Source organism: Nomascus leucogenys, chromosome 22a (assembly GCF_006542625.1).
Source record: "Nomascus leucogenys isolate Asia chromosome 22a, Asia_NLE_v1, whole genome shotgun sequence".
In the NCBI taxonomy this organism is placed as follows: Eukaryota; Metazoa; Chordata; class Mammalia; order Primates; family Hylobatidae; genus Nomascus; species Nomascus leucogenys.
Window position 1 is genome coordinate 40019195 of NC_044402.1, and position 16028 is coordinate 40035222.

At 44.6% G+C, this 16028-nt stretch overlaps 2 protein-coding genes across 4 annotated transcripts in view; one reads left to right on the top strand and one right to left on the bottom strand.

The window, feature by feature from the left end:
- Positions 1-12626, top strand: HOMEZ (homeobox and leucine zipper encoding). 2 transcript variants are annotated; one of them, XM_030802585.1, is made up of 3 exons: positions 16-214; positions 8866-9371; positions 9702-10561. In XM_030802585.1, the coding sequence occupies exons 1-3, from the start codon at positions 175-177 to the stop codon at positions 10473-10475; spliced, it is 1320 nt and encodes a 439-aa protein (XP_030658445.1). In that variant the 5' UTR covers positions 16-174; the 3' UTR covers positions 10476-10561. The 2 variants fall into 2 exon arrangements, with proteins under 2 accessions (XP_003260695.1, XP_030658445.1); XM_003260647.3 differs by having other exon boundaries at positions 1-214; positions 8866-12626.
- Positions 12571-16028, bottom strand: part of RNF212B (ring finger protein 212B) — a 91540-nt gene continuing 88082 nt past the window's right edge. For both annotated transcript variants that reach the window (XM_030802586.1, XM_003260944.4), the window contains 2 exons: positions 15395-15456; positions 12571-13233 (listed from right to left, as the gene is read on the bottom strand). In XM_030802586.1, the coding sequence (XP_030658446.1) occupies positions 13165-13233; positions 15395-15456 (131 nt within the window). In that variant the 3' untranslated portion in view covers positions 12571-13164. The remainder of the gene's footprint in view (positions 13234-15394; positions 15457-16028) is intronic.

Here is a 16028-nt window from a genome sequence, read left to right on the forward strand (position 1 = left end):
CCCGCCTCCAACTTGCTCGAGCAGGGCTGGGTAGACCGGCGCGCTCCCGGGGACTGTGGGGGGGGCAGTCCCGGTTTCGGCCATCGCTGGGGTGGGCTCGGAGCGGCCGCACCGGGCAGCAACCCCACTCCCACTCGGAGGCCCCCTGCCCTCTCCCCCACTTCCCCCCGGCCCATGGTGCGAGGCTGGGAGCCGCCGCCCGGGCTGGACCGCGGTGAGTGATCCCCAGCCCCTTGGACTTCCCCTCCCAGCTCGTGTACGGTCTCCCACCTCTGGAGCCCCATCCCCGCGCTGGTAGGGGGATAATTCTAGGTTCGAAGTGGCCCGGTTCTCTCTTTTTTCTCCTCTGGACTTTTCGGTTCCCTCCCCTGTTGTAACTAGGGGAGGGTGAGTGTCTGTGTAGGGGAGGGCAAGAAGGTTGGGTTGGGGCGCCCTTGGCGAGAGTAGGATTGAGATTCGCCTGCCTCATGGGGCTCATCGTCCCAAGTGCAATAACTTTTTGTTCCCTGACCCAGTTCGGAGCCTTCTGGACTGCCTATGAAATGGAGGATAGGAGAAACATTTCCTTCCCAGGCCCCCCCGCCACACAAACCCCCAACCCCCACGGCTACCTCCTGGCAACCTCGACACACGTGCAGAACCTGGCCTTGCTTCTGGGGATCAGTGGCCTTTGGGAATGAAAGGTTTAGAAGAAAGTGCCCCTCTGACTCCCGAACCCAGCCATACTCAGAAAACCAACCAGGAAACTGAGAACCCGAGTCCTCTGAGGTTCCTAGTGTTGCGTCCTATTCTGAGACTCCTAAACTGAAAGAAGACTCAAGCTGAGACCTGTTTGGTAATGTGGGCCCAGATCAGGAGATTTTTTTTTTTTGTCATGTGAACCTCCTTCCCATCATACACTTGAAGCCCTTTTATATTATATGATTCGGTTAGATGGTAGTAATTGAAAAAGCCAGATTGGGAATTTTAAAGATAATGCATACATATCTTAAACATTGTAATTAAAAGTATATCCATTTCACCAATCTTTTGATGTAGTGGTGAGACTGTTTTTGTGTCTAAGACTGCTGTTCAGAGTTCCCAATTCTCTTTCCAGTATTAACTACACAGGGAGTCTCAAACCTGGCTGTACCCTGAGAACTTCTTTTAAAAACTGTGGATGCCTGTACCCCAGTACAGACTATTGAATCTGAATGGGGAGGAGGGTGGCCTGGTTTTTAAGCTTCCCAGGTAATTCTAGTGTGCAGTCTGAGAGCCACTCAGGCACTTTCATCATCTTTGGTTTCCCGTTTTGCTTTATTTAAAGTGAAGTATGAATTTAGACACTTTTGAGTGCAGAGTACTTTTGAGATTAAGTCCCACCCCTCAATCTTTTACAGTTGTCTTGCTCACTCCCAACTCAACAATTTTTAAAATGCATACTCTTCTTTGCGTTATGTCTCTCCAAAACATTTGACTTAGTTTTCATAGGAGCAATTTTTTAAACATCAGTATTCCTGAAGGAACAATTTTTAATGCAGTGATTTTTCATAGGTTTACATGAGGTTTAATTACATTATTATATAGACACTGAAAAAGTATGGACATAAGCAGGTTTGTAATGACACAAAACTGGCCCCAGCACGCAGGACAACTGAATGAAGCAGATGATTTTGGCGCACTAGTAGCAGCCTACTAGCCTTTAGTTTCCAGTGTACTGTGGATATTGGTCATGTAATCCAGTGGCTCAGTTAAGCCAGGCTCCTGGCCCAGTTGAGCATCCCTCCCTTCCACTCTTTCCAACTAATATCACAAATACCTTGTCCCTTCTAGACGCACTTGAATTCTTGAGTATTCCATCAACTCTTTACGTTCATTCACATCAAACTGTTCATCTTTAAGTAATGACCACTATTGCCTCTGTTAAGTTGGAAGGATGTGAGGCAGTAATCCTTAACCTGGCTTCTTGGCAGTAACTAAAGCCCCTGAGTTTATTGTGTAAGTGTGAATGTTTATTTTTGGAAGGTTAGTCATAACTTTCTGAGGGTCTGTAACTTTTGTCTGATTCTCAAAGAGGTTCATGAACTAAAAAGTTAAGAAGCATATAAGCTGAATATCACTATAGGTCTTTAAGGCCCTTAAAACTGTATCCCCAAACACATTTCAGGAGTACTTCAGATTGTCTCTAAATAAAGATTTAGGGAATTCTGCAGGATTATATCTCATCTCCCACTTTATTTATTTATTTATTTATTTATTTATTTATTTATTTGAGACAGAGTCTCACTCTGTCCCCAGGCTGGAGTACAGTGGCGTGATCTTGGCTCACTGCAACGTCCGCCTCCCAGGTTCAAGTGATTCTCCTGCCTCAGCCTTCCCAGTAGCTGGGACTACAGGCGCATGTCACCATGCCTGGCTAATTTTTGTATTTTTAGTAGAGACGGGGTTTCACCATGTTAGCCAGGCTGGTCTCGAACTCCTGACCTCAAGTGATCCTCCTGCCTCGGCCTCCCAAAGTGCTGAGATTACAGGCGTGAGCCATTACACCCAGCCTCGCCTCCCACTTTAACTGTCTCCTACTTTAACGATAAGCCTAGGTTCAAACCTAAAGTTCTAGAGTCCTCTTTCTCCTAGGACTGTGTAAACACAGAAACTGGAAGTTTAAGACAGTCCATTCTTGTCTTCCATCTGTCCAGGGATATGGAAAGCCCAAGGGGAAAGAAGGGTGATACACTGTCTCAGAGAGTGATAGAGAATTTTTTTTTAATTTTTAAAATTTATATATTTATTTGTAGAGGCGAGGTCTCGCTATGTTGCCCAGGCTGGTCTTGAATTCCTAAGCTCAAGTGATCCTCCTACCTCCCAAAGTGCTGGGAATACAGGCATGAGCCACTGCACCCGGCCATGACTCCATATATTTTTATTAGTGATTTTTAAGTAGCAGTGGGACATATCTGGCATATTTAATAAGGATACAAATTTAGAAGTTGTTCAGAATAGATATTCACCACCACCACCACCACTACCTCTTCTGCGCTAGGACTCCTCACTTCAGCTTTTGATTCCCTTCTTTTTCTACTTAATCCAAAATGGACACACAAGAACACAAGATACTATAGTGTTTTATTATGATTTTGATTACTATAGGGTCTACCCTACCTGTTATAATTCTCACGAGCCATTCTGGTTGTAGTTTTCTCTTAGTTCAAAGCCAGATTCTTCCAGGGAAGTACCAGCTATACAGCTGTGCCTTGATTTAAGCCACCATTCTGTTTCAGGAAGTGTTCCATAACTGGTGTTTTGTAAGTGTAAGTGAAAACTGAATGCGTATAGTACACCAAATATGTTGTTTGCAGTATGTTACACTGAAAGATCAAGCTGATGCTGAAAATGTGAAGGACATCAAGCCACCTAAACGAAAGTAAAATGCTTCCTTACAGCTTTTAATACTTATAAATGTGCCTGCCTTATATTCCCATCTGGCAGTATTCATCCTCACACTGGACTGCTTTGTTCCTTATGCTTTATTTTCCTTATCTCTAAAGTGTTAGTGTCTTTATATAATAGGACACAAATGAGGTTAAGTAGATGTCAAGCGTTGCCATCATAAAGTATTCTCCAGCTTGGATTCGGTGGTGTTCCCGGTGGGCCACAATTTCTAAATGGTAGTTTAGCACCTGGCCATGCAAGCAGTGCCTCCCAGGCCATTTCAGTTGTGTCCTGGATGAACCTGGAAGACGAAAGGTGGAACTATCACATAGGCAACTGACATACCAATCACAAAGGATCCAAATTATGGATGCAGTTCTAAAGCACTGGTTTTCATACATTTTTTTAAGTGGCAAATACATTCTGAAATTGTATTTAAACCCCAAAATATAAAAAGTATAGAATCATAGATACACTGGTTTCCTCATCGCTAACTAGAATAGGGCTCTGCAAAAATAGATTGAAAACAGTGAATATTAAATGATTCAGTCTTTGTCCCAGTTACCCCATTGTCTAGAAGGAGCATTACTTTACATCAAAATCACCTCCATAAAGTTGAAGTCATGATAAAAGCTGCTATTTATTGAGCCCTTACTTTGTTCTAGTTATAATGTTAAGTGCACTTTTTCATTTAGTCATAAACTTGCTGGGTAGGTGCTTTTTTGCTTTTTTCTTTTCTTTTTGAGACAGGGTCTCTCTCTGTCACCCAGGCTGTGGTGCAGTGCACAATCTTGACTCACTGCAACCTCCACCTCCCGGGCTCAAGCAATCCTCCCACCTCAGCCTCCCGAGTAGCTAGGACTACAGTTGCGCCACCATGCCCCGCTAATATTTTGTATTATTATTATTATTATTTGTAGAGACAGTTTCACCATGTTGCCCAGTCTGGTCTCAAACTCCTGGGCTCAAACCATCTGCCCACCTTGGCCTCCCAAAGTGTTGGCATTACAGGCATGAGCCACTGCACTCAGCCCAAGGTGCTTTTTTTCTGATGAGAAACTAAGGCTTAGAGAAGTTAAATAACTGCCCAAGGACATGCAGCATTCTAGAAAGTGGAGTTGCATTAATTTGTCTCACCCTGGACATCCATCCCCTAACATTTGCTCTATGCCCTGCCTGTGCATAACACTTAGCACATAATACTATTACGTACTCTCTGCACCGTCTTCACTTTGTTACATAGGAGGAAACCAGGCTCATGTAAGTTAAGTAACTTGCCTGAGATCACATAGCTGATAAGTGGCAGAACCGGGATTCAAACTCAGAGGTTGGCCTTATCGAAGAATTCATATTTCTACCCGTCATGCCATGCTGCCTCCATTGACCCTCTTAAGGGGCTCTTCAAGCAGTATTGCTTTCAGGGTCTGCATGGCCTCAGTTAGTCAGATTTGCTTGTTAAAAGGAAATGGTGACACGTATTAAAATGCTTCTGAATTTTAAAAATCATGGTGTAAAATCCCTGCTATCACATTGCTCTAAATTAATGGACTTGAGGTTTATTTTTGCAATTCATCATGTAGCATTTACATGGGAATCCTGTCCTGTCCTTAGCAGATCAGGAGTAATACTTAAAAACACAGATGAAAGGCTGGGCCCGGTGTTTCACGCCTTAAATCCCAGCACTTTGGGAGGCTGAGGCAGGCAGATGATGAGGTCAGGATGTCAAGACCATCCTGGCCAACATGGTGAAACCCTGTCTCTACTAAAATACAAAAAATTAGCCAGGTGTGGTGATGTGCGCCTGGAGTCCTAGCTACTCAGGAGGCTGAGGCAGGGGAATCACTTGAACCTGGGAGGTGGAGGTTGCAGTGAGCCAAGATCGTGCCACTGCACTCCAGCCTAGCGACAGAGCAAGACTCCGTCTCCAAATAAAATAATAAAATAAAATAAAAACAGATGGGATTCCCCTAAGAGTAAAGGGTGATGGATGTGTTAAAGGGTCTCTAGTGCCCACACAGGGAGCTGAGTTAAAAATTGTCAACAGAATATTCTGGGAAATAACTTGAGCAGTTATTTCAGGAAAGCAGCACAGTCAAGGGCTATTCCTGCAGTCCCCATACCCATAACCCTGGGAGCAGTGGTGCTACTGGGTAGCTTGCAGGAGCTGGTTACAATTTATAATGAGCCTGTCCACCTGGTCTTGAGGAGAAAGCTGGGCTGAAAAGATAAGCTCAGGAGACCTTCTGCCCTGTGTGGAGGGGGCTGTTAGTGACTGAGGGAGCTTTCTGGGCTCCCTGGGGAGAAGCTGAGCTGTTGGAAGAGACAAAGGCTGAGGGAGGGGATAACCTTTGTTCCAAGGCTGACTTGGAGGAGGAAACATTCCCCTCTCTGTTTTCACATGACCTAAAGGGTTAGGGGAGTGAGCCTCATTTATCCCAGATCTCTGACCCATATCTCTCATCCAACCAAGAGATGGAAAAAATAAAGCTATCAGGTTTGGGCTTAGGGCTTAAAGGTACTGTCAGTTGCCATCCCCCGACACTCCACCACCAAGAAGGGAAAGAAAAAAGGGGGGCTGGGCAGAGGACAGTGCTGTCCTACCTTCCAGATATTCATCAGTTGTATTCCCAATCTATTGATCCACATTCTAAATATAATTATAAATTGTTAGCAGCCAAAGAGTTAGTAACAAGCCAGGAACAATGGTGTGCACCTGTAGTTCCAATTACTCAGGAGGTTGAAGCAGGAGGGTCACTTGATCCCAGGAATTTGAGGCTGCAGTGCATTATGATTGCACCTATGCATAGCATGCCAGCCTGGACAACATAACAAGACCTTGTCTCTAAAAAAAAAAATAGTGGCTGGGCGCGGTGGCTCATGCCTATAATCCCGGCACTTCGGGAGGCCAAGGCAGGTGGATCACCTGAGGTCAGGAGTTCGAGACCAGCCTGGCCAACATAGCATTAGATATGAGTTCTAAATTTCTCTTCAAAGAATCAATATGTCAGTATGTTCAATTCTTTGCCTTCTACTTTTAAACTTAACTTCCTTGTAAAGCAACCTTTTTCGATCACCTGCTCCACCCTGACTCATTCCGATTACCTGCTCTGCCCTGACTCATTCTCCACCCTGACTCATTCCGATTTCCTGCTCTGCCATAACCATTTTCCCCACCAAACCACTCACCCAGTCACTCTCTTTAAATTAGCCAATCGGAATTAGTTTAGCCTGTGCAGTCTAACCCTAGCCAATAGGGGAATGACAGCGGCAGGGGCCACCTGTGTCAGGAATAAGAACCCCTTCCCCTCCCTTGTCCAGGTGTGTGCTCACCACTGCTCCATCTATGAGGGCGCATCCTTCTATAGAAGTAAATTGCCCTACTGAGAATAAAAAAGAAAGAAAATTTTATATTCGATTGCTATTTCTTTTGTGGCACTGAAACTTTATTTATAACAATAGTGAAACTTCGTCTCTACTAAAAATACAAAAATTAGCTGGGCATCATGGTGCAAGCTTGTAATTCCAGCTACTCGGGAGGCTGAGGCAGGAGAATCACTTGAACCCGGGAGGCGGAGGTTGCAGTGAGCCAAGATCATGCCACTGCACTCCAGCCTGGGTAGCAGAAAGACTCTGTCTCAAAATAAATAAATAAATAAATAATTAACAGTTCTGGCCAGGCGCTGTGGCTCACGCCTGTAATCCCAGCACTTTGGGAGGCCGAGGCCAGTGGATCACTTGAGGTCAGGAGTTCGAGACCAGCCTGGTTAACATGGTAAAACCTCGTCTCTACTAAAAATACAAAGTGTAGCAGGGCATGGCGGCACACGCCTGTAGTCCCAGCTACTCAGGAGGTTGAGGCACAAGAATCGCTTGAACCCAGGAGGCGGAGGCTGCAGTGAGCTGAGATCATGCCACTGCACTCCAGTCTAAGCAACAAAGCGAGATCCTGCTCAGAAACAAACAAACAATTCTGACGGCCAGGTACAGTGGCTCACTCCAGTAATCTCAGCACTTTGGGAGGCTGAGGTGGGACGATCACTTGAGGCTAGGAGTTTGAGACCAGCCTAGGCAACATAGTGAGACCCTGTCTACAAAAAATTTTAAAATTAGCCAGATATGGCTGCATGCACCTGTAGTCCTACCTACTTGGGAGGCTGAGGTGGGAGGACTGCTTGAGCCTAAGAGTTCAAAGCTGCAATGAGCCATGATCATGCCACTGCACTCCAGCCTAGGCAACAGAGTGAAACCCTGTCTCTTGAAAAAACAAAAACAAAAATGCACACACACACACAAACCAGTTGAAATTATTGCTTCTCTTGTTTTTGTGGTTGAGTCTTCACTATGTAATTCTTGTTCCATGAATTTAGAAGGTGAGAGTTGGTGGATAGCTTCTAGAAGTGGGTTTGAATAGGAAAGATAAAGGCTGTATCAGAGCTATGATGGTGCCACTGCACTCCAGCCTGGGTGGCCTGGGTGACAGAGCAATATTCTCTCTTAAAAAAAAAAAAAACCCACCAGCTGGGTGTGGTGACTCATGCCTGTAATTCCAGCACTTTGGGAGGCCAGAGGCAGGTGGATCACGAGGTCAGGAGTTCAAAGCCATCCTGGCCAAGACGGTGAAACCCCATCTCTACTAAAAATACAAAAAGTAGCCGGGCGTGGTGGCGGGCACCTGTAATCCCAGCTACTCGGGAGGCTGAGGCAGAGAATTGCTTGAACCCGGGAGGTGGAGGTTGCAGTCAGCCAAGATCATGCCACTGCACTCCAGCCTGGGCGACACAGCGAGACTCCATCTCAAAACACACACACACACACACACACACACACACACACACACACACACACAAGCTATATCAGGATCAGTTTTCCTTCTTAACTTCTGAAGACAGATTTTTTTTTTGATAGGGTCTCACTCTATCACCCAGGCTGGAGTGCAGTGGCGCAATCATAGCTCACTGCAGCCTTAACCTCTCAGGCTCAAGCAGTCCTCCTGCCCCAGCCTCCCAAGTAGTTGGGACTACAGGCATGAACCACCATGCCCAGCTGGTTTTAAAATTTTTTTGTAGTCTCACTGTGTTGCCCAGGCTGGTATCAAACCCCTGGGCTCAAGCAATCCTCCCACCTCAGCCTCCCGAAGTGCTGGGATTACAGGCATGAGCCACCATGGCTGGCTTTAAAGTCAGATTTTTTTCTTGGAACAACACTCACCAGTCATGTGGCTTGGGGTAATTTAACAGCTATGGACTTTAGTCCACAGAAAATGGGAATTAAAGCAGGGTCTGATGACTTAAGTTTATGAAAATTAAATAAGAAATTGTTGAAGCACTTAAAAAGCAATACAACATGATACAAATAGAAATTTAATGGTTTTGGTGTCCAGCAGTTAGTTTGGTAGAAATTGAGCAATGCGTCAGAAGAGGAGACCCAGTGATTGAGCTGTTTCTCTTCTTATTACAGCTATCTCTGAAGGGCACAAATCAGAAAGCACCATGCCTCCTAATAAAGAGGCCAGCGGTCTCAGTAGTTCACCAGCGGGGCTCATCTGCCTCCCTCCAATCTCTGAGGAGCTACAGCTTGTGTGGACCCAAGCAACCCAGACCAGTGAGCTAGACAGCAATGAACACCTGCTAAAAACCTTCAGCTATTTTCCCTATCCCAGCCTAGCAGACATTGCCCTTCTCTGCCTACGTTATGGGTTGCAGATGGAGAAAGTCAAGACTTGGTTTATGGCCCAGCGCCTCCGCTGTGGTATTAGCTGGTCGTCTGAAGAAATAGAAGAGACTCGAGCCCGAGTAGTCTACCGTCGGGACCAACTCCATTTCAAATCCCTTCTCTCTTTTACTCATCATGCAGGACGGCCCCCAGAGGAGGTGCCTCCTCCTCCAATGCCAGCTCCAGCACAAGTTGGTATTGGAATAGGTCCTCCAACTCTTAGCAAGCCCACCCAGACGAAAGGATTGAAGGTAGAGCCTGAGGAATCCTCTCAGATGCCACCACTGCCACAGAGTCACCAAAAATTAAAGGAGTCCCTGATGACACCTGGCAGTGGAGCATTCCCCCACCAATCAGATTTTTGGCAACATCTTCAAAGCAGTGGCCTCTCAAAGGAGCAGGCAGGCAGGGGTCCCAACCAGTCACATGGCATAGGTACTGCTTCCTGGAACCACTCCACAACCGTCCACCAGCCACAAGCTCGGGATAAACCCCCACCAATTGCATTAATTGCCAGTAGTTGTAAGGAGGAGTCAGCATCTAGTGTTACTCCCTCTTCTTCCTCTACCTCTTCTTTCCAGGTACTGGCTAATGGAGCTACTGCTGCCTCTAAATCCCTCCAGCCACTAGGCTGTGTCCCACAGTCAGTGTCACCCAGTGAACAGGCATTACCCCCACATCTGGAACCAGCCTGGCCCCAAGGGCTACGGCATAACTCAGTACCAGGTAGAGTTGGCCCCACAGAGTACCTTTCCCCAGATATGCAACGCCAGCGAAAGACCAAGCGCAAAACCAAAGAGCAGCTGGCTATCCTTAAATCCTTTTTTTTACAGTGCCAATGGGCACGGCGTGAGGATTACCAAAAGTTAGAACAGATCACTGGTTTACCTCGGCCTGAGATCATTCAGTGGTTTGGTGACACACGCTATGCCTTGAAGCATGGGCAACTAAAATGGTTTCGGGACAATGCAGTACCTGGTGCCCCTAGTTTCCAAGACCCAGCAATTCCTACACCACCACCATCAACCCGCTCCTTGAATGAAAGGGCTGAGACACCACCTCTGCCAATCCCTCCACCTGCACCGGATATACAACCCTTGGAGAGGTACTGGGCAGCCCACCAACAGCTATGGGAAACTGATATCCCTCAATTGAGTCAGGCATCAAGGCTTAGCACCCAGCAGGTACTGGATTGGTTTGACTCTCGATTACCTCAGCCAGCTGAGGTGGTAGTTTGTCTAGATGAAGAAGAGGAAGAGGAGGAGGAAGAACTGCCAGAAGATGGTGAGGAAGAAGAGGAGGAGGAGGAAGAGGAAGATGATGATGATGATGATGATGTGATCATACAAGACTGAGTGGGGAGCTGGGGGAGGGGAGGTCTGTTACTAAAAGATGAACCAACTTAGTAACTGTAAACAAAGAAACCACATTTTTAAAATTACCTTGTGGCAGAGAACTAAAAAGCTTTGTGTTCTTCAGGGTGGGTGGCAGGGGGATATAGTGAGGGTGGACCAGGGAGAATGACCATAGGGCACTAAGTAAGGCTGGAATTGGATCAGCAGAAATCCAGACCTCTAACCTTAGGGTAGGGAGTGCTAAGGATCTGGGGAAACCATGGGCTGGGAAGCTGCTCTTGCTCTCCTCGTGTCTGCTGTTCTTTTCCCTTCGTGTACTATAGAGAGGCCAGACATTGGCCCCACCTCTCCAGGAGGATTGGAAAGGAGGAGTAAAGGATTCTGATTTGATTGATGATTCCAGTGCATCCCCAATCCCACCATCTTACCTGGAATATAAGGCTGCCTTGTACCCCTTTTCTGAGCACAAGTTTGTGTGTAATGCAACTGACTCTCTTACTTTTTTTCTTAATAACTGATCATTTCCTAGACAACCAAGATTCTCAATAAGTCCCAGTCTCATCACAAATATTAATATTTCCTTTTCCACATGCCAACTTGACTATGTTTCACCTGCTTCATGACTAAATCACAGGTGGCAGAATGTTTCAGTTCTTTTTTTTTTTTTTTAAGATGGAGTCTTGCTCTGTCGCCCAGGCTGGAGTGCAGTGACGCAATCTCGGCTCACTGCAAGCTCCGCCTCCCGGGTTCACGCCATTCTCCTGCCTCAGCCTCCCAAGTAGCTGGGACTACAGGCGCCCGCCACCACCCCCGGCTAATTTTTTATATTTTTAGTAGAGACGGGTTTCATCGTGTTAGCCAGGATGGTCTCGATCTGACCTCGTGATCCGCCCACCTCGGCCTCCCAAAGTGCTGGGATTACAGGCATGAGCCACCGTGCCCAGCTATTTTCAGTTCTTATGCTGTGACCACTTTGCCTTGTAGCTTTTTCTATCTTTGCAAAATCCTCACTCTGTTCATTGTTTGTCTCAGGGAAAATCTTCCCCCACCGAGCTTGTAAAAAACTTTAATAATTGGGTGGAGAATAATTTAGAATGGATATTTATTGGAGGTGGTAATTAGGGAAGGTGTCCTTTTAAAAAGTAGAATTGTGTTACAAAGGAGTGAAAGAGGGAATAGTTTCTCCTTGTTGAAGGGCAGTGAAGGTAGGTTTCAGGTTTGGTTTTACAAACCTGATAACTACCTCCTGTCCAGCTTGACAGAGACTAATTTTTCATCTTTTTGCTGTCAATTTGTTTCCAGAAAAGAGACTTTTCCCTCTCTTGATAGGATCTGCCTTAGGGACACAGGGACCATCATCTTTAAGTGAATTAATTATTGACGTTTTAGAATGGTTTCCATCAGCTGGGATCAGCTATATGGCAAATAGGTATCATCAATGAGTTAACCATCTAAAAATAAAAGAGTGGAAGCCCTAAAATGCTAGAATAATAATAAAAAGGCCAAAAATAAAATTGTTTCTCTCTCATCCACTTTGCCACTCCTATGGCTTAGGGATTAATGGAAACAAATCCATTAACATTCTAACTCAGCATACTTTTAACTTATTGTTTGGTGGGGCAGGACTTATTGAGGTAAATTTAAAAGAAGAACAAAAACTTTAAAAAGGAAGTAGTTCAGCATCTATCACCGGCCAGGTTGTTTTTCAGCCATCAAATGATAATGACTAAAATTTCTGAGGCTTCAGGAGTAACCGAGATAACAAGTCTTGGAAGTAACTCCATTTGCTACAGGACAGGCCCTTGCCTAAAAGAGAAGGTATCTAGAAATGCCTTTAAAATAAATTCAGAGTACCAGAAAGGGTATGGGGATCCTAGTTCTGATACAAGATCATTCCCAAGACCTAATTTATTTCTGGCAGATGCCTGCTATTTTCTGTTTTTCCAGTATTTTTGCTTAAGGCCAGCTTGTGAGTGGCTAACCTATTTAATTCCTCATTTCTGCCTTATAGTACCCAAAGTAGAATACATGTTTGATCTCAGTGATAGTGTTGTTTGCCCATTCCACCATTCTAGAGCTTATAATAGTGATAGAATTGTAGCAATAAAAGGGCATCGTCTTAATTTTACTGTCTATATACTAAGCTGAAAATCAGTGTCTCCAACAGTTGTTTTCAATAGAAAGGAAAATTAACATTTAATAGTAACTAGGCATAGAGGGAATAATAGACAAATAGAAAAAGTATAATAAGGAAAAGAACAGAGATGTTGCTCGTTAACATTGGCAATGGGACAGTATATCCAAAGCTAAAAATGAAATCCAGAAATGAAACAGTGATGAGTATATGATCCATCACAATCCCCATTCCCAACTCCCAACTCCCAACCAAGCATGGTGCCAAGAATTATTTTTATGACCTTTGTTTCAAATTGTAGGAAATGAGGGGAGCTACCAATGTCTTCTGGAAGAGATATAAACATCTTCCTGAAGCACTAGCCTTTTGTAAGACCTGACCACTGTCCTGGGAGGTGATAAGGGTGAATAGGGTAAAGATGGAGGGAGCATAAGGTACAGAGTGAAACTAGGAAACAATGCAGGGATACATTTTCCAGGGCCATCACCCCTAATGGGTACTGGAAGCTACAGTCCATCCTTCAGCAGCATGTATAGATCAGACCTTGAAGATGATCTATCTGGAAGTGGTCCATGCTTCTCTCCCACTGGGTAATCCCATCTGCCGCTGTTGTTGGTAGAGAGTCTGCAGCAGAGGACAAAAAGGTAGATGTGGGTGTTTATAGCAACAAAAAGGGCAAGCAAGTCTCTCTGAACCTGTTGTATGAAGCTTATCGAGACAGACACCACTGCTTTTGCTTCCCCATAGTTTTCTTCATTGCATGATAACTAACTTCTCCAAACTAGGATTTGCTACATCTAGTGTGACAATCTCTGGAACATTTCAGTAGCTTATGGTGATAATAATAAGGATGAATATTTGAAAATTAAACTATTTTGGAAAATCTGGGACATATGACTACCACACCCAGAGATGACTACCAGGAAGGCAGAGTTCTTAGGCCTCTGAGGAGGTGGCATTTCCTTCAATAACTTTAAAATTTCTTCACTTTTTGTTTGTTTGTTTGTTTGTTTGTTTTTGAGATGGAGTCTTGCTCTGTCGCCCAGGCTGGAGTGCAGTGGTACATCTCCGCTCACTGCAAGCTCCACCTCCCGGGTTCACGTCATTCTCCTGCCTCAGCCTCCCGCGTGGCTGGGACTACAGGCGCCCGCCACCATGCCCAGCTAATTTTTTGTATTTTTTTCAGTATAGACGGGGTTTCACCATGTTAGCCAGGATGGTCTTGATCTCCTGACCTCATGATCTGCCTGCCTCGGCCTCCCAAAGTGTTGGGATTACAGGCGTGAGCCACCGCGCCCGGCCCACATTTTCAAAAAATACATAGAATAGTATAATGAACTCATGTGCCCATTGTCCATCTTTAACAAATAATTAATAGCCAATCTTTTATTTCTACTCTCCCACTGTCCCTCCCTACTAAATTACACTGATGCAAATGCCAGACATCATTTGACTTTCCATCCATAAATACTTTAGTATGTACCTATAAAAGAGAAAGGCTATTTTTAAAAACATAACTACAATATCATCATACCAAAAAACTCTCCAATGTTAACAATTATTTAATATCAAATGTCCAATAGATAATTTTGTTCAACTGTCTCATGAATTGTTTTATTTATTTATTTATTTATTTTATAGCTTGTTTCAGTCAAGATCCAATTAGGGGCCATATATTTGTAGACGGTTTATAAAGCTTTTAAGTCTTTTTTCATCTTAGGTTAATCCCTCCATTTGTGAGGATTTTAGGGAGGAATGTTATTTCCCCAGTGTTGCCTCTTAAGGCTTAGACCCTAATTTCTTACTGATGAAAATAAAGGGCATCTTGGAATATGGGAGCAAAATATATACCTATCTTAGTATGAAGGAACTGTCCCTGGGGACACCAGGAGCTTGGGGTGAAAAAGGAGCCTAAATATGCTCAAAACCCAAGCCATTAAAAAAAAACAAACAAAAAAAGGCAAGACTGGACTTTTCTTTTTTTCTTTTTCTTTTTTTTTTTTTTTTTTTTTTTGAGATGGAGTCTCACTCTGCCGCCCAGGCTGCAGTGCAGTGGCGCAATCTCGGCTCACTGCAAGCTCCACCTCCCGGGTTCAAGCAATTCTCCTGTCTCAGCCTCTCGTGTAGCTGAGATTACAGGCGCCCGCCACCACACCTGGCTAATTTTTGTATTTTCAGTAGAGAGAGATGGGGTCAGGCTGGTCTCTAACTCCTGACCTCAGGTTATCTATCCACCTGCCTTGGCCTCCCAAAATGCTAGGATTACTGGCGTGAGCCACCACCCCCGGTGACTTTTCATTTAATAGAACTCTTTACAAACCTCTCCTTGTTACCATGCCCTTTACCTTTTGTTGCTGGAATCAGAATCATAGTCCCATAAATTTATAAAATATTATTCTAGCTGTCTCTGGAGAAGTAAATATGGTTTTTCCTAGTTCAAGTAGTACCTCTACCCAAAAGATACATTTCATAGAAAATACTTTCTTGTGGAACTACTGAAGATGTCAGTGTGTCCACACTTATTCCACCCTGGCCAAGACCTCTCAGTTTAAAGCCTTTCACTACCATGTGACCTCATTTTAAAACCCCAAACCAGGAAGCTAATCTAACAGCAGGATAAAACCTGAAATTCAGACCATTCTGGAAGATTGTGAACATATAGTTACCAGGGTTGAAACCCATGTCGTTCTTCACTGGTTATATTACACTACCCTGAGGCATTTCGTGTGCAGGCCTAACCATGTGAGATTTTATGCACAGACAAGTTAGACTAGCCAGGTCTCACCTGCAGGACTGGTAGCTGGAAACTAGGAAGACTCTCTAGTGTAGTTCTGCTCTCCCTCTGAGCTGAAGGATAGAATGGAACAGTGAAAGACAACTTACTTGGGCAGTTTCTCGGCAGTGTTACTTGCGGGTCAGGGTAACGAGGTAGTTCTTAAAGGAACACTACTCAGAAGGGAAACACAATTAGCAATTTAAGAGATGGGATATAAAGTCTGTTCTTTTCCTGTGAGGACCAGGTACTGGCAGAGAGGTCTGAGATTTAACTATGAGTGGAAAAATAGGCAATATAAATATTTAGGTGAGCTATGGAAGATGGCAGCCTCTTAGCAAAAGGACTGGTGGTACCACCTTTACTGAAAAAGATGGGGAGAAGAATGGATATTGGCCTTATAATCCTCAGAACTGAGCACCCAGCATTTTCAATATAGGGACTTTTGAGAAGCCAGTTTAATCCTATAGGCCAACCTTCTGGCTAAACAGTAGGACTCGACTGGTGACAGGATGAGTGCTAACCAGGCAAAATCCAGAGTGTCCCTTCACTCTGAAGAAAATGAGATGGCTCTTAAAGAATATTAAGGAGCCAACTACAGACAGTGCTCTTTGGGGGGCAAACCTCAACATCTTGTCATCTTGAA

What these genes read in the sequence shown, in the direction of transcription:
- HOMEZ (XM_003260647.3), top strand. Translation starts at nt 175, where the DNA reads ATGGTGCGAGGCTGGGAGCCGCCGCCCGGGCTGGACCGCG. An exon ending in GCCGCCCGGGCTGGACCGCG is followed by an intron (nt 215 to 8,865) that starts GTGAGTGATCCC and finishes TTCTTATTACAG; the next exon opens with CTATCTCTGAAGGGCACAAA.